This window comes from Sinocyclocheilus anshuiensis, unplaced genomic scaffold (genome assembly GCF_001515605.1).
Source record: "Sinocyclocheilus anshuiensis isolate Anshui unplaced genomic scaffold, SAMN03320099.WGS_v1.1 scaffold20, whole genome shotgun sequence".
Taxonomy (NCBI): Eukaryota; Metazoa; Chordata; class Actinopteri; order Cypriniformes; family Cyprinidae; genus Sinocyclocheilus; species Sinocyclocheilus anshuiensis.
Genome location: NW_015558646.1, coordinates 2,459,795 through 2,477,890, shown reverse-complemented (window position 1 = coordinate 2,477,890; position 18,096 = coordinate 2,459,795). Strand labels below are relative to the sequence as shown.

The window sequence follows — 18,096 nt, the reverse complement described above, 5'->3', positions numbered from 1 at the left end:
ATCAAGCAGGAGTGAGTATACCCATACAAACCAAATGAATTTAGATACCACAAGTAAAGAAATAATCAAGAGGAGTCCACAACTGGCAAGACTTTCTACTTGAAAAATTGACCTCAGTTGTGACTAGTTCTGGGCCAGTTGGGAGTGTTGAGGCAATGCAAGAAAAGGTCAGGCACCTGAAAAGAATGCGGAAAAGCTGACGCAGGTACATGTAGTCAGGTGCCTCTTCAAACCGCAACCCACGACAGTAGTTCAGGTACATGGCAAACTCTGCTGGGAACCCCTGGAGAAAGAGTCAAATGCATATTACGAAAGAAAATTACCAAGCTCCATAAATGTCATGTCAACCTGACCAGCTATTTCTTAAAAGGAAATGAACAAAGAAAAAAAACATTCATATCCTATTATAATGAATAGCCAGCACTATTAGCAGGAAAAAGGCTGTCTGAAATCACAGTCAAGTAGGCTAGAACAGAAAAGCGTGGAGAGTGACAGACATAGAATGGGAGTTTCTAATAAGCAACTGGATGTTTGTACATAGTCTGCTGACAAACGAAATTTAAACAAATATTTATATTTATATTTAAATATTATATTTATATAAATATTTCTTAAAACACACACACAAAAGCTATGCAAAAATGGTCAAGCGTCATATTTAGAGATGCACCGATCGACCGGCCAGGGACCGGAATTAGCCGGTTTTCCGCATGACCGGCCTGAACCAGTGAGTCCAGTGAGAAAGTCAGTCTGCCAATTCGAGCTGGTCTGTTTTGACGTCACACTTATGGCGACTGATAATGTATTTGTCATGCCAGATGAGTCTCGCGCAGCCCGAGTGAGTGTGTGAGAGAGACTCGTGCAGAAATCAAAACAAATGAGCACAACAGCACACACAGAAAATTATAGATGCATACTGCGATAGTAAAAAAAATAAATACATGATTTAGGTACGCAACATTGCACTACCAAAATTTTTCAACACTATTGCAGTGTGATTTTATACAACAGTAGTTCAATTAACAAGTTAAAATTAAGTGACTTACGTTTTAGACACAATATTGACTGTTTATGCTGAATTTCGCTGATGAAAATAGTTCAAATTAGAGGTCTGCACAGGGCTATTTTTTTAGTCCAGCTCCCGCAAGGTTATATTCCGCACCCACCCGCTCCCGCTATATATTCACTCTTTGTTCACCCACTGTCCTCTTAGAATAATTTTCTTCCCAACCCGACCGTTCCCACTAAATTTAGATCTTGTTTCCAGAATCTCATTTAAATTTCCGCTACTGAAAGAGATAGGCTAACAAATAAAAGTGTAGTCTGCACAAAATTGTATGTTATTTTATTCGTCTTGTCAAGAGTCTTGAAGTCTTGAATTTATTAACTTTTTTATATGAATTATCTTAAGACACAAAATTTGTTTAATATTTTATGCAACACGGTAAGAAAAAAAAGTTGTACAAATTATATTTTTATTCGTCCTGTCAGGATACAATTATTAAAATTATAATATTAAAAAGTGTCGCAGAGAGAAAAAAAAAAAAGTAGGCTGTACAAAAACAGCGCTATTACCTATTTTTATTCGTCTTGTCAAAATACTACATTCGTTTGACATTTTTCTGTTAACAGTAGAAAATGTGTCGCAGAGAAAAATACGACATCTGTCATTTAAAATGATAGGCTAAGCAAAATATAAATAAAAACGAGTTGAATGTCCTTCAAGGACAGTGCATCCACACTTTGTTCCATCCTTATTCTGCTCTGTCACTCATCGACAACCTGCCTGTTCTGTCTGAGGGCCGTATATTTACCACCGGCACAGCCTGCTCTGAGCATCATTATGCACATGCTGTGTACAGACCTCGCAAATAAAACACGTGACGCAGAAAGCATGCGTGCATAACAGTCTCGAGTGCAGGCTGTACCGGTGGTCAGTAAGAATAAAGCGCAGATATGCTGTTCTGAATAGACGTTGGGAACAGGATATTGTTAGACCGCCCGCTCCCTTTCAAATTCCACCAGTTACCGACCGCTACCGCGTTTTATCCGGGAATTTAATCCCGCGGCGCAAAAAATCTGGTCGGGTCCCGCGGGAGAGTCGCGGGAATGCAGACCTCTACTTCCAATCAAAGCCACAGCAGAACTGTTTTGTGTCTCCGAGCAACACAGCGGTGTTTCATTACTAAAGGAATCCACGTTTTTGAAAAAAATCAAGCGAGTCAATGTTTCAGTAACCCATTCATAAAGACAGTAGTCACTTGCCTTGTTTCTGAATGAATCAGCCGTTTGAACGAATCTGTTGAATAAAGGACTAAATGACTCATTCATTCAAACAGTCATTTGCCGCCACCTACTGGTTTGGTTTCATTTAAAACTGTCATTACATTTTTCCCAACATTTCTTATTTGTATGTTTAAAAAATATTTAAAACATCTTATAAAATTCTTTATGCATTCAAATTTTTGCAGTGTAAATGCATTTATGGCACCTCAGCTTCACCAAACAGTCTGTGTAAATACATCTAATGCCACTTCAGATGCAGCGTCTGTGTTTCCTGCAGTGGAGAGATGGAGTTTGTTGATACGGATTTCATTTGAATGGTAACAGCTCTACAGTTTCTTATTATTCTAACTGAATTAATTGAAACAATGTAAGAATTTGATGTGAAAGATGACACATTTAATTAAGTTAGTGGGAAAAAATGACAACTTAAGAAACAGTGGGAAATGACATCTGTTACAGCAAATCCTTTTCAGTTAATTATTTCTACCTCTTTTCTAGTCATAGAGCACTTTATTTTTTTTAAGAGTTGTTTAAAGCCGGGCTCACACTACAGGATTTTTAGCCCGATTTAGCCCCGATTTTCCCCTCCCGAGAATCAGAGCAAAAATCTTGTCCAGCACCTCGATCGGTCCCGATGTTCGGCGCGGATTATCTGGTAATGCGAAGCATTCACAGATCGAATCTTTCACCTCCCGATCTGCTCGCACACAAATCGGGGCTGCCCCGATCATATTAAACATGTTTGATATTTAGGATTTAAATCGTCATGATGACGGCTATATGATTACGTCAGTACTTTCACAGCCAATGCGCAACCGCAAAACAGCTGATGTACGGCTCCGTTGGAGACGGAGGAAACGGCTTCTTGATGTTTTGTAGTAAAACGACTGTCTGTATAATGTGTCGAAAACGTATCACAACCATAAGGAGAAAGAGAAGCGCTGGGGTGAAATCGCCTCAGTTTTGAACGTACCGGGTGAGTGCAGAAAGCTGCTAGCACGCTAGCTAACATATGTAAACATTGCTGACGAGCTGCTGTGTGAGATCACGCGAGGCGCTCCCTCTGGCATGATAATCTTAATAATATCTTGTAGTGTGTGATGCACCATGATTTTCAAGTCTTGTAGTGTGTGCATGTTTAAGATTTGAGGGAAGATAATCTGCAAAGATTCTCCTTATGTGTGTGTTGCAACCAGATTTCATAATCGGTTAGGATTTTAAAACTCCTGTAGTGTGAGCCCGGCTTAAGTGAGAGAACATCTGTAACTTTGTCCAGATTGGGGGAATTGTAATGTTTAATAATTTTTTACATTTTTTTTTTACTTAATTATGTAAATGTATATATATGTTTTGTTTTTTTTTGCATTAAAAAAAGTATACATTTTTGTTTGTATATGCTGTCATTTGCAGTTTTTAGGAAGAAAATTAGAATTGGCAAAAATCGGTATAGGCAGGTCACACTTACAAAAAATAAATAAATAAAAATTGGAATCGGACAAGAAAACGGCAATCGGTGCATCTCTAGTCATATTGATATACAGTTAGTCTTTTTAGCAGTATTGAATGTTCTGGAGATGACAATTTTCATGGAACCTGATAATTGTAGCATCACAACCTTTAAACTGAGCAGAGGTTTTGTAGCATGCATGCGCATACAATGTATGAGTGCAGACTTTTAAAAAGCCTTGCTGTGAGGATGTAGAATTTCACATACCTTACACAAGACCTCGACAGGGGTCGACATCTTTTTCTCACTAATCTTCTCATACTTCTGTTTCTTTGTGGCAGCCTGTGGGGAAAAATGAAAACGTTGCACACTATGATCTGGTACTGGCTGTCCATCAGTGTGCAATCCCACAGTGCTGGAGGCCATAAATAAACCAGCTGAAAGAAGATTTACAGCACTTTTTTAGGCACCACCTGTTGGCCTGTTTCATGCTGCCTAGCAATTTTAAGTTGATTCTTTTATGGTTCTACCCTCCACAGTAATAAAGAAAGATGATAATATTCAGTGACATTGAGCAGTATTCTGCTGTAATCACATAACGGCAGCAAACGTCCATACTTAATATAACCTGCATTCAAACCAGTGTAGAAAAGTTATTGCCCTGCTTTTCAAAATGAACCTATAATATATCACTTAAAAACTATAAATCTGTGTCTAAGAAACAAGTACGTTCAACAAACCGGTCTCAAACATGCTGCGCAATCCCATCTAAAATCCAGCTTTATAAAAATTTTTTTAAAAAAAACCTGCATTATCTGTACTTCTTACCTTCAGTCCCTGCCATGGCAGGCTGGTTCTGTTGAAGTACATCAGCACGTATCCTAGTGACTCCATGTCATCTCGACGACTGTTAAGATGAAATAAAAGATTAAAAATCAAGCAAGAAGACTTTTAAACAAGTTTGAGGGCAGATCTTTAAGAAAATAATCTAAAATGCAAAGTAGTGCGTAGAATATGAGCAGGTGTGATTGCGTAAACCATCCCTAAATTAACTCGCTGACCACCGACATGCCACTCCTATGGTAAAGGGCAAGCAAGCACAGTCCATCAATCACTTAATATCACAAAATGCCACGATCATGAATTTATGATGCTGCTTGTTATTGTAAGACTTCAGAGAGCTAAGGGCTTGGTAAGATTTTTTATTTTTTTTTATAAATTAATTATTCCTCAAGTATACATTAAATGAAGTGACAAAGGTATTTCTTAAATTCCCAAAATATTTCCATTTCTAATAAATGCTTTTCCTTTGAACTTTCTACTTGTCAAAATAGTTTATTTTAAACCATTACAAATACTATTATCAGAATAATTTGACTAAAATTTGTAACCGATTGGAGCACAATGAGCAAAAATGTAATAAATATTCTGTGCAGGAGTGCTCACCTCTGCTCGATGCCCAAGTGTGCGTTGATGCTGGCATAGCGAGCCGTGCCTGTGAGATTTTTGTCTTCTCTGTACGGTATGTGCTGTCGTGTCCTATTGTCTCGATATTTCTTGGCCAGACCGAAGTCGATGAGGAACAACTATACAAATAAATTGAAAAAGAGAAGCACAGACATTTCATTTTTAGAACTGACTGTAAACAAAACAATAAAAAAAACACTTGAGTTCACAAATTCATTTTTCATTTTCTTCCAACTTTCTCCTGTGAGCTGTCTGACCTATTACCTGGACCTCAGAACAAAAACAATACATCAAGCAGCTGTAATCAATGAAGCGATGGGGTCAGAGTCTACAACAGAAGTGAAGCTTACTGGGAAAGGAATCACCCTTTATCCAAGCAGAGATGTAAGAGTCAGCTCTAAGAGCCTGTCATTGACTGAAATATTCTCATTAATGGAAAGCCACTCAGAGCCTGTCCCACACACATATACACCTACAGGTGTGCCTCAACCAACTGGTTTTTCACTGAGGCAGCAGCCATATTGTAACGTATCCACTCAGCCGTGCCACTGTTTGCTTGGCTCAACCAGGGATTTAAAACATATTTCCTCTTGTCAAGACAATTAGTTACACCAACCATGCAATTACACTTAGACCCTTCTATTAGAGGTCAAGTCAGGAGAAAAGAGCTACAACCAAAGCTTACTAGAAATTCATTTAAATAATTATGATTTACCTCGTTCAACAACTTGTTAAATTGTGTAAAAAAAAAAACTGGAAAACAACACACTGCAGCGAAGATGCCTCAAAGAGCACCTCTCCCAGCAATGGAAAACAGTTTAGACTTAAAAGTATCAAGAACCCACAATCTTTAATGATAAAGAGGAAGCATTAAATAAGAAGTGGTTTTCTGGCCAAACTGATTTAAACTTTTTCAAATTATGTAAGAGCCATTCTCCTCTGAAATAGCCGGTGCAAGTGCAAGGTGCAAGTACTTGGCCATCACTGTAAAAACCCACGCAAACATTAATTTGCCATTTTAACTTCCTGACAGTGCTCTGAAGATGACTACAAATAGCTGTAATGCCAACAATCTTTGACTCCAGGAGCTGAGTACCAAATGTTATATCTAATTTTATTTAGCTAAACTAGGGCTGGACAATAATTCAATATCAATATGCATCACGATATAATTTTTCTCAATAACGGTGATATGATTTTTAAACACATTTCCGATACACATTACCAGTGTTTCCCATACATATTTGTGGCGTTTGATTTTGTTGAATAAACATGAGCACACTGCACATTTCAAAATCAAAACGCGGCGCGGGTGTTTTATATTAATGTATCTCTGAAGGGACCCGACTGTCTTCAGAAAAGTTTCGATGACATTTTCATTTTTATCTGATAAAAGTAGCGTTCATGAGCGGAGCTGCTTTGATTACAGCCATTACTGGGGAAACCGCTAGTTTTATCACTCAAAAAGCGCCTCCTGCTGGCAGAGAATGAATCTGCATTTTCAATAATAAGCCCATCTCCAGCAACATGTTTTTGCTCAATTTTTGTTTTCTGCAGCAACTCAGAGCACTTTTCATATTCTTTATCCTGCCTGAAGCGCATTTGTTTCAAGCTATAAGTATAATCAGCATACACTACGAGTCTAAAGTTTTCGAACTAAGATTTTTAATGTTTTTTTTTTTTTTTTATTCTCTTCTGCTCACCAAGGCTGCATTTATTTGATCCGAAGTACAGCAAAAACAGTAGCATTTTGAATTATTTTTACTATTTAAAATAACTGCTTTCTATTAGAAATTATAGAAATTTTATTTAGCGCTGCAATTTTATTTTATTTATAATGCTTTTATTTAGCAAGGATGATTTAAATTGATCAAAAAGATTATAATGTTACAAAAGATTTCTATTTCAGATAAATGCTGTTCTTCTGAACTTTCTATTCATCAAAGAAACGTGAAAAAAATGTAAGGATCATGTGACTGGAGTAATGATGCTAAAAATTCAGCTTGGAAATCACAGGAATAAATCACATTTTAAAACATTTTCAAACAGAAAACAATGTTATAAAATAAAAATGTTACTGTTTTTGCTGTATTTTGGATCAAATAAATGCAGGCTTGGTGAGCAGAAGAGACTTCTTTAAAAAACAAAAAATCTTACTGCTCAAAAACTTTTGACTGGTAGTGTATGTCAGTCTATAGTTTGATATAAGGTAAACATTAATTTATTTGTGCCGTTTTTTTCTTAATTATATAGTTTTATAGGAGGAGGTTTCATAGACTTGGAAAATTCATTTTTCATAAATTTTTAGGTACAGACATCTGTTGTGGGTGTTCTTGGAAGTTTTTATGAGGCTTTTTTTTTATATAGTGTTCATATCGATTTATATCGTATCGACTAGGGCTGTGCGATATGGACAAAAAAAAACCTATCGCGATTTCTTTGATCAATATTGCGATTTCGATTTTAATCACGATTTTGACACAAACAGACATGTTTTACAGTCATTAATGCATTCAGTGTGAATTTGAAACATTCCCAAAAGAAAACCAATTAGAGCTTTATCAAAAAGCTGTAACATGTCTCTAGAACAGACATAAGGTCATAGAGCTCTTTGTGGCGTTGCCTCAGATGTTGAACTAGATTTGTTGCGCCAAGTTCACACGTACTCCGTCTGCAGTGCGTATACAGTATGTGTATGCGGTGCAGAAGCTGCACAGACTCATTTTGCTTTCGCACAGGACGCGTTTGCAGTCCACTCCTGATCCGCGGCTGTTTACCACAAACACAAATTTATCCATTATTTTGATTTCAAAACCAAACGTTGTTTCTGAAAATGCCTTTTCAGCATTTTGATTCTCTTTTATCACAGTACAGTAATACAATCTTTCAGACATTCACGTTTAAACTCAATAAATCTAACTTTGTTTAACTACCACCACGAGTGCCATCTATTATTGCCTTGTTTATCTAAAAGTGCACTTTTCCTTGTTTTAAATCTAGCCAAAAAGCCATGTGTTGACTGTGAAACAGTAGACTTTAATTATATGCATTTATGGTGTAATTGTCAATCCATGTTAATTTTTACAGCGAATAATGGGCTGTCACTTTAATTCAGCACATGCAGCACAGCAGAAATAGACTTGCGCCTGTGTCGGCTGTGCGCGAGACGGAACGGAACGCGGAGAGTGAAGTATACCCGGGCCTATAGACTCCGTGCGGAAACGATCGCGGCATGACTGCTGCAGACGCACCGCTCCTGGAGCGCACTGCCAGACCGCAATCGCGTGCAGTGTGAAGGCTCTGATCCGTTAACATGGGCACGGAAAAAATACGCACCACAGATGGAGTGTGTGGGGCCATATCGTCCAGCCCTAAGCTAAACTGAACATTTAAATAAAGATGAGCACATATCTCAAGAGTACAAGAACATGCAATAATTTTTTAAGACCAGTGTTCAAAAGTTCAACCCTGTTAATACCAGGCCACAATTTTCACGTGGCTTGTGCAATTTGGTTGCAGGCTAGCAACATTCTGACCGCATGTTCCAACGTTGGCCAGTTCAGGAAGACAAGCTTCGGTACCAAAAAGTGCTGCTGATAAACTGAAAGATGCATTCTGTAACAAGAACAAGCACCCAATGCAGTGAAACTTGGCCAATCAAATTATTCCGTCACAAAGTCCTTGATTACAAATAGCACTGGGCTTTGTCTATCTGCAACAACTCTTTAAATAGAAAAGTTAATTCCCTTACACCAAATATGCCAATTCTAGCTTTGAAAATCAAGTTAAAAAAAAAAAAAAAGAAAGAAAGAAAAGTGAAAATCATGTGATGAAAGAATAATTTTAGAACTGACTAGGACTGAGAACAATCAGCTACTTCCCGAAGTGACAAGTCTTTCACCCGCCTGTACCGAGATCCCTTCAATCTGGATTAGGAGTTAAATCTCTAGTTCTGTTTAGCATGTGTGTCTGGTTTAATGCCAACAAACGTTAATGGTTATTGTTGAAAATAAAAATGAAATAGGTAGAAGAATTTCAAAAGGCAAAAAAACCAAAACCAAATCAAAAGAATTTTGGGCGATTATTAGGAGGTGGTTGTGGTTTCAGACCTGGTTTAATCCTGAGAAAGATGGGTCTTGAGAAGAACTAACAGCCAAGCTTCTTTTCCTCTTCCCCACTGGAGATTCTAAACACTGAACAGACAATAGAGGGTGCAGTGCATCAAAAGTATTGCTGACAACCGCACACAGCCAGCGCAGACAGGCAACACCAAGGCTCAGAAAAAGAACGCGAGGAGGAGCAGAGGGAGGGGAAGAGAAAGCCTAAGGCAATCCTTTATCCACCAGCAAGCGTCCTAGCTTAAACTCAGAGGAGGCTCTGCTAATGGCAGACGACTTCCCATAAGCCCAGGCTCAGATACTAGCCGATAGTTGTTTTTTCAGACTATATAATGCAGGGACCGTTTGCCTCATCGGTTTTCGAGCCATAGAGGCAAACTGTACATGGCACCTCTGGCCGCCCAACCCAGTGATCTTCATCTCATCTATACCAATTGTTCCCAAGCCTGATTCTCTTTTTTGACTTTGCCAAGACTTTATCCATAAACATTCGTATAACACTATTTAACAGCATTTAACACTAGCTGTGCCATATGGCATTTAACAGCTAAGCCCACCTCAGCATGAAGCGAATGAGACAAATGGCACAACTAGGGTTAAGAAGGGCAAAATTTAATGGCCATTCACTACAATGGGCACTTGTTTTAAAATTAGGCATGAGAAGCTTTGAGAAATGCAACAAACCAAAACTCAGCCCCACCCCTTTAAAAGTCCTGTGATTGATAAATATTGCATTTCGTGTTTGACAGATCATTGGACCACCTACAGTAAGGAAGAGGCTAGAATACTTTGGCGTGTGGAGAGGCCAAATCAGGTAGGGATGAAGCTCTGAAGAACAAAACATCAAAAAAAGCGTGCAGTTTTAAGAGGTGCATGACTTAACCTGCATGTTATTGCAAAAACAGTTTAGTTACAAAAGACAAGATGGGACAGCTTCGGTGGAAGTGACATTGGAGATTTCAATACAGCAGCCCAGGGTAAAGCAACAAAACAAGCCATTAGTTAACAATGGTGCGGAGCTGAGTACGGTTATCCGCAATGTGACACGAGAGTGGGGGACTGTGTGAGGAGAATATGTCAGACTTGAAGTACGCTGCAAAACGTAGTTCTTTTAAATGAAGGAATGTTTTGACCTCATCTTTCTAAGTAACTCTAGGAAAATATCATTGCATGAAGCATTAGCAATTGCCTCTCAAACAATTCCATTTTAAGACTGACTCTCGTGTGGAACTGATGTCACCTTTTGGCCTGCACCATTCTTGGTCAAGATGTCCACATGCTTTATTTCGCCAAGTTAAGATTGTTAATCTTGAAAAAAGTTTTACTGGGGGCTGGATCAAGAGTGTTAATGATCGTATGAGAGATGTAAGCAGAGAGCAGTGAATAATGCAAAAGAACAGGCCTTTTGATTCCTCACCAAAAGAGAGTGCGTTTGCGAAGCAATAGCTAAATCAGATCTTCCCGTCGGCTGAGTTCACTGCATTCTTAACTACAATTGTTTTTCCAAGGTGGATGTCGACAGCTACACATCCAAAGCAGAGCGTGTGCATCCAGAGTTTTAGTGAAAAAAGTGACAATTTCATGTGTATCAAAATAAAAGCTTGAGGCTGGCATTCACACAGACACACAATGGTAAACATTTATTCCAGACAGCACTGCCAAAAATGGTAATACAGGCTTCACTGAAGTACTAAAAAGTACCAGAATTTGTAGTGGAAACTGATCTGAACTGTTAGACGACCATCAGAGCTTGTACTTGTAAGTCATTGTATTATTTTGCACATGATGCTTTAACTTTGCCAAATGTTGCCTGTCTGCAAGGGCTCAAAATTACGAGTTATCCCAAACAAAATACAAATCAGGCAACTTCTGTACATTTGAATAGAGAAATAAAACGGTGCAAAGCACTTCAAAGGCTCTTTGTCGACGGGAGAAATAAAAAAATTAAAAATAAAAACAACCACAAGTCACATATCATGCACAAGTTCCATTTGAGGAGTGAAAGACATATAATCCATGTCCACAGATGTCCACAGCCCAACCGTGAGGTGATTCTCAAACCATTGACAAGTTAAGCTGTAAACATTGTGTCTAAGGACTCAATGCGGTTTTAATTATCTGCTCCTATGATTTCCCACCAAATAATCTGTCGAACCCAGCCATCCCAGATCAGCAGAGCGACATCAAACGTAACAATCACAGGCTCTCAAGCCAGTGTTCTTCCATGTGAATCTCAATGTAACAGGAACCCTTAGTGATCTGCAGTTTTATTCAGTCAATCCTCCATGTCACTTTTAAATCTGTCAAATCTTGACTGTCTCTCACGTAAATAAAGAAATAGTGAGAGTTTACCTTATTACAGTGACGGCCAATACCCATTAAAAAGTTGTCTGGCTTGATATCTCTGTGGATGAAATTTTTTGTGTGCACATACTCGATTCTGCTGATCATCTGTGGAAGCAAAACAACCAGGTTAAGATAGTGCCACAGGACCATCCAATGTTTGCTATTACAAGCCTGAATTAACCATTCATTACCTGATCTGCAAGCATTAGGACAGTTTTCATTGTGAATCTGCGGGAACAGAAGTTAAAGAGATCCTCCAGACTTGGCCCCAGCAGGTCCATCACTAGAACATTATAGTCCTTTTCTTGGCCATACCACCTGAAAAACAGCATCACATGATTGATGAACACCAACAGATGACAACTCAAGACTGCCTGACAATTATTAGAAAAGCATGAAAACGATGAAAGCTGTGCTTCCCTCAAAAAGAGCAGATCCTTTAAATCAATTCAGTGATGCATGACACTCTGCTCGAGTTTACAAGATGAGATTTTAGCACAAGCAAATTACAATTAAAACACTATTAAAATTGGGCATAGCTGACTAAGTTATATTGAGCCATTAAAAAGCATGAATCTTATCAGTTAAGGAAGTGTCGGAGTTACAAGGCACACCCTGCCGGCAATGGCATCCAATATATCCAGCTTGGTGACATGGCTGCGTTTATAGTCAGCAGTAACAACTATATAACCTGTGTTAGACTAGTCTTTAACAAACCACTTTAGACACACTCTTCCAGAGTGGTTGACCCCCTTCAGGACAAAAAAAGTAGAATATGGGGACAGTGTTAAATTGTTTATGGTATGTACAAAATCAACTAAGTGGCTCTTACAAATATTGCAACTTTGACAACTAGGACTCAGATACACAACTTAGCAGGTGGAGGTTCAAAAGAGTTGCACATTTAGTGAACACATTGCTACAGCACTCACCAAGCAACCATCATGCTAGAGAGTCTCCTAAACAAAGAGGCATTGTGGAGACACAAGGTGCAGCAGCAGCCTAGTGTTCGTTCAGTCATGTGTGCCAGCAAACCAACATCTACCATTTCACAATGACAAAAGAAAATGTACTTTGAACCACAAACTGGCTCCTAATCCTTGTGATGGTTATATTGCAGAAGCAATCACGTCCATTCCAAAAGCTGATATAAAAAGTGAAAACTCTTTTGTGGATATTCCTTTTTAGGCCTTTTCATGTAAATTCACAATTGTGTAAGTCTTAGCGACTAGGGGTGTGTGGAACATATATAATCTGCGATAATATCGTAATTGTTTTAACGATGTGCGATTTTACATTATCGAGTATTTTGCAAAAACCTTTCAAAACACCCCAACAGAGTGCACGCATGCATACATTACCTGAAGTCTGCGAGTGCGCATTTAGAGAGCGTTCTTTCACTGCATGATTCAGTCTAATAAAATGCATTTAGAATGATCACAAAATTCAAGATACTGGACAGAAAATGTATATTTATATAATTTCATATAGTTAGTCAATATCACACAGAGAGTGCCGTTTTTTTCCTCCAAAAATTACCATGATTACAAATGTAATATTGATTTTTTACAACAGTTCAAAAAACAAGTAGTTAATTAAGAGACTTACGTTTTAGACACCATATTGCCTGAGTTTGCTCTATTTTGACAACAAAAATTATTCCAAACACGGTCTCAACGCTGTTTTGCCTCTCCGAGCAACATGACGGTGTTTCGTTCTTGAATGAATTAACCGTTTAAATGATTCGGTTCAATTGCAATGACTCACTTATTAACAGTGACTTGCTGCCACCTGCCGGCAATTTTAATTTCATATTTAAAGTTTCTTTTTATTATTCAGATAATTTCGAATAACAGTATTCAATGTTTTATGTTTAATATATCAAAACATTATTCATGCATTTGTAACTGCAGGTTAAAGGTGGGATAAGCGATTTTTCAAAAACGCTTTAGAAAACTGATTCGGGCCGAAAAACAAAAACTTGTAGCCAATCGGCAGTAAGGGGTGTGTCTACTCATGATGTGGAGGAGAGATCGTTCAGTGCACGGGACGGACATTAGCGAGCCGAGCGACAGAAAGATAAGATATGGCGGATAAAAAAACAAGAGGAAAACGTCTGTGGAACAAAAGAAGGCTTAAGGCAAGAAGTAGGACCCGTGTAAATATCGGATCAGCTTTCCAGCGCTGGAGAGAACTCAAGGAGCGGAAGGCGTGTGATTGGACGCCAAGGTTGCTTTGTTTCTTCTCGATAAATGAGTAACACCGTGTCTGCGCCGCAACAGCTAAAGCCTGTCTAGTTCACTGGACGAGACAAAGCGACCATTAAAAATCATTTGAAATTTGTGTCAATACGTCATAAATAAAATGCAGCAGCAGTTTTCTGTCGGGGATTTGTCGTGCTGCGCCCCATCCAGTGTAGACTATAGATGTATATACTGTATATCTATTGTGTAGACAGCAGCTTTCTATCTTTCAGCAGAATTTCTATCAGTGTGAACTGACCACCACACAGAATATGAAGAAAATCAAAATATTTAGGAGTCAGCTGTCCACGGCAGTCCTTAAGGTACCAGCACAATAACACACTCAGCAAAATATAGTCTAATTATTGTTATCGATAAAATCCCAGAAAATATCGAGATATTTCGTCAATATCGCACACCCCTATTAGCGATAGGGTTGTGACGGTGAGGACATTTTCCCACCGGTTAATCGACGTGTGACAACAACGGTAATACAGGTATCACCGTGGGGGCGGGGGCGTTCCCTCTTTTCCTCACTTTCCTTCGCTTTTAAATAGCTTGTGAAAGCTGCGTACGCATTTTACTTTCACTTTCAAATAGCGGCAATTCAGCGTAAAGCAATTGTTCGTTTTTTGCAACAACAAAATACGTCAAACTCACTTTAGACTATATATAAAACATAGAACTTTTATTAACAAAACAAATAAAAATACACCATGCTATAGGGCAGGCTATGCCTAATATAAAATAACAAATAATTTACATAAAGTTTAAATAGGTATACAAAACTGGAAATAGGCTAAGTAAACATGTATAATATATAACCAAATAAATAAGAAACGTAGAACGTTTATTAGCAAAACGAGTAAGAAAGCTTGGAGGCACGGCATACACCTTGATATAAAAAAAAATAAAATAAATGACAAAGTTTAAATAAAGCAAAAATCAGCAAACAATGTGGAACCAATTAAATAAGAAACGAATGTTTAAAAAAAACTTCCAAAATCACCTTAGATAAATGGCAAAAGTCAACAGGCTTTTCAAAATCCAAAATATTGCCAAATAGGCACATTGAGCATTCAGTTTTTAATTGTAGTGTCTGTTCTTTTACTGAACTAAATGATTTTTATTACTATAAAAAATCAAAACGACGGTGGGGGTCGGTGCCGCGGTGGGCAAGTGACATAACCGGTGTTGCGGCTTAACACCGTCACCGTCACGTATCACCGTCAGCACAGTCTATCGCGGCAAGCCTAATTAGCGACATCCTAGAATAAAAAAAAACACCAGCAGAAATAATGAAAAGTCAAAGTTTTTAACATTTCCCCTTAAGTTTAAACCAAAACTAATGTAAATGTATAGGCCTACTATAAATTTAACCCAAAAAAATAAAAAAATAAAAAACTCACGTTTTACAAGCATACTCACATACACAATGCTTACATTAGTTCATATCAACAGCAATCTCTTGCTTACGGAAACTACAGGCCTCTATGTGGGACACTCATTTCCTCTTTTCAAAGCAAAACTAAGGGGAACGCTGAACAAAACAATGTAGTTTGCCTGAACATGTTAACTTTAATAAACTGCCTTGTATTTAGTCACAGAGGTGTTGGTGTAAAAGTATACACATTTTTAAATAACGCGAGTAGACAATTTCCTGTGATTGAGCTTACATAAAAGACTTTGAAGAGCACACAAAGCTCCTTTCTTTCATTAGCAAAGAGAGTGAGTGGTTTTAGGGAGTGTGGGGGAGGGAGATCTTGTATGGCAGGTTTTCCCAGCTCTAGTAACCAGCAACTGAAACCAGTACTTTTACGCATCCTTTCTACTGGAAACTTCAATTCATTCACTAAAAACAAGTTCAAGCCAAAGTGGCGCACAATTATGAGGAATTCACAATCATTTTTTTCCACCAAAAAAAAGTAGTTAAGTAGGTAATCAATAACATGTTTTTTCTGCATTCAATCCAGTCATTGTGTAGAACCTAAATTACACATAGCTTAAAAGCAGTAGAGTTAAACTAGAAAGGAGTTTAATATGATATACTTTTAGTTATAACTAAAGGCTGCATCTGGTCTTGTCCTTAAAGTTTTTGGTAAATCCATCCATCCATGACAGGAGTTACCCAACTCTTAACTGCACAGGGTTAAATAACTAGCTAAGGTCTAAGAGTTCAGATTTCTAATCAGCCAAGCTGCCGTCAGCATGAGATGCCATAGAAGTGGACACCCTAATGCTATCTGCAATGGCAGTTCATTGATGGCAAAGGCAGGGCCTTTGTATTTATACTAATATTACCTAGGAAAACCTTCTAATAGCTGGATTAGTTTACTAAATGATATATTACGGCCTACAATGAAATGAGCAAATAATGCGCAATAAAAATCATGGCTAAAAAAGCATTTATGGCGACTTTAGGAAAATAAACAGTTTAGAGCAAGCAATATGGTTTGAAAAGTTGGATAAAATTAGGTGCGGTCACATTTACCACTGTCTGGTGAAATTTCGCAGTCAAATTCCAGTCATTTCAACTGAAATACAAGCAATCTGGAATATCACGCAAGGACATAACATTTCCCTATGCAGGTTAGGCACAAGTTGGTCATGCGACTCATTATTGCAAAATAAATTAAATGTTAATGTTAACACACATTAATAGAAACAACTTTTAATAATTTTCACTAAATCAAAATAGTGTTAAAGATCACTTTATTTGTTGTCTGCCACACTAGACCATTTTTGCGCCAGGATATAGTGCCAGCCTTTTCCACCACAAGCATATTTTGGACTAGGGCTGCATGATAAATCGCATATATGAACATGGTTTAGCGCAGCTTGTCAGTGAACAACGGCTCTGTGTAGTAAATGCTGCTCAATGTGAAAGCACGCACATGATGGAGATTTACCGCTGATTACAAAACCGGCTTTACTAACAAGATGCGCATTAAATATCGCATGCGATTTATCGTGCAGCCCTATTTTGGACCTGTGGGAAACCGAATTATACTTCAAATTTTTTTTTATTTTTTTGAATAAACCAAGCTGCTATCTCTTATCAATTTGACATCTGCAGTAAAGTAAATTTTTAATATACAGTTACCACAGTATTTCAGGTAGAAACAGCCAAGAGTGGAGGTTCATAAATAAAAAAAACTCTGAAAGCAGATAAAGGCTTATCTATCACATCGTCAGGTTAATTAAACTTGAAAATATTTGAAATATTGCTTTTATTTTTATTTTATTTTATTTATTTTATTACTTTTATGTTTTTATTTTATTTCACAATTTCTGCTATGAATATAGCATGTAACCGTTTGGGGTTGCAACCTTCTAACATCAAACTACAATGTAACTTTTAGATAAAAATGGTTTAGGTTTTCACACAAAGTCATATACCAGCCCAGGCAAATCAATATCCCAGGATAAGGGTTAAAACTGGTACATACGCCACATCATCAATAACTATTTTTTAAAGAAACTACAAACATAACAGCATGAGGAAATAGCAAATACAAATCTTTACACTAAATTAACTACCAATAGTTTAACCAGTAGACCGCTTCTGCAATCAGAATGTAAAACGTATGACGTTATTTACATTCAATGATAACATGCAAATCAAAAAACATACGTGACAACCTCTACCTTTTCCTTGCGAAACCAAAACAGGGACTGCGTTTTATTTAAATGTGCATATAGAACCAGTTATTGAAAGCTTCCTTGTCAATGGTTAGCTCTTGTATACAATTACAGATTATATTATAAAACAAACGACTATTTTGACACGAAGAGCAGCGCTCGTATGGCTCAGTCACCTTGAGAAGAGAGCAGCAGTCTCACCAGGCCCTGAAACTTGTTTTCCCTCATCCGCCATTTTCTGATCGAGAGGGAGGACATGTTGAACAAACACAACAAAAGAGCAGCGGCCATTTCCCAGTCGCTCCTTACTCATTACTCAGCAACGCACAAACACACACTTCGTGATCAAAACTAATTAATTAAAGTACCTTATACTATATCATAGAGAACACGTAACGTGTTTAAAGACATTTAAAAACGCTGCTCATTCGCGCGGCTCATAGAAACGCTAACGAACGGGCTAGTTAGCCTGTCGACACTATCATAATAAGTGTAAAACTATATATAAATATAAGATCAAACTAGTCCAGTTAACTTACCCCCAATA

The 18,096-nt window shown here is 37.8% G+C and overlaps 1 protein-coding gene across 4 annotated transcripts in view; it reads right to left on the bottom strand.

The window, feature by feature from the left end:
- LOC107680963 (casein kinase I) overlaps window positions 1-18,096 on the bottom strand; it is a 25,545-nt gene that overhangs the window by 5,474 nt on the left and 1,975 nt on the right. For 3 of the 4 annotated variants that reach the window (XM_016477059.1, XM_016477058.1, XM_016477061.1), the window contains exons 3-9: window positions 11,856-11,982; window positions 11,671-11,769; window positions 9,310-9,393; window positions 5,180-5,319; window positions 4,562-4,640; window positions 4,001-4,075; window positions 177-283 (exon numbers count right to left, since the gene is read on the bottom strand). In XM_016477059.1, the coding sequence (XP_016332545.1) occupies window positions 177-283; window positions 4,001-4,075; window positions 4,562-4,640; window positions 5,180-5,319; window positions 9,310-9,393; window positions 11,671-11,769; window positions 11,856-11,982 (711 nt within the window). The remainder of the gene's footprint in view (window positions 1-176; window positions 284-4,000; window positions 4,076-4,561; window positions 4,641-5,179; window positions 5,320-9,309; window positions 9,394-11,670; window positions 11,770-11,855; window positions 11,983-18,096) is intronic. The other variant, XM_016477062.1, reaches the window with a different exon arrangement.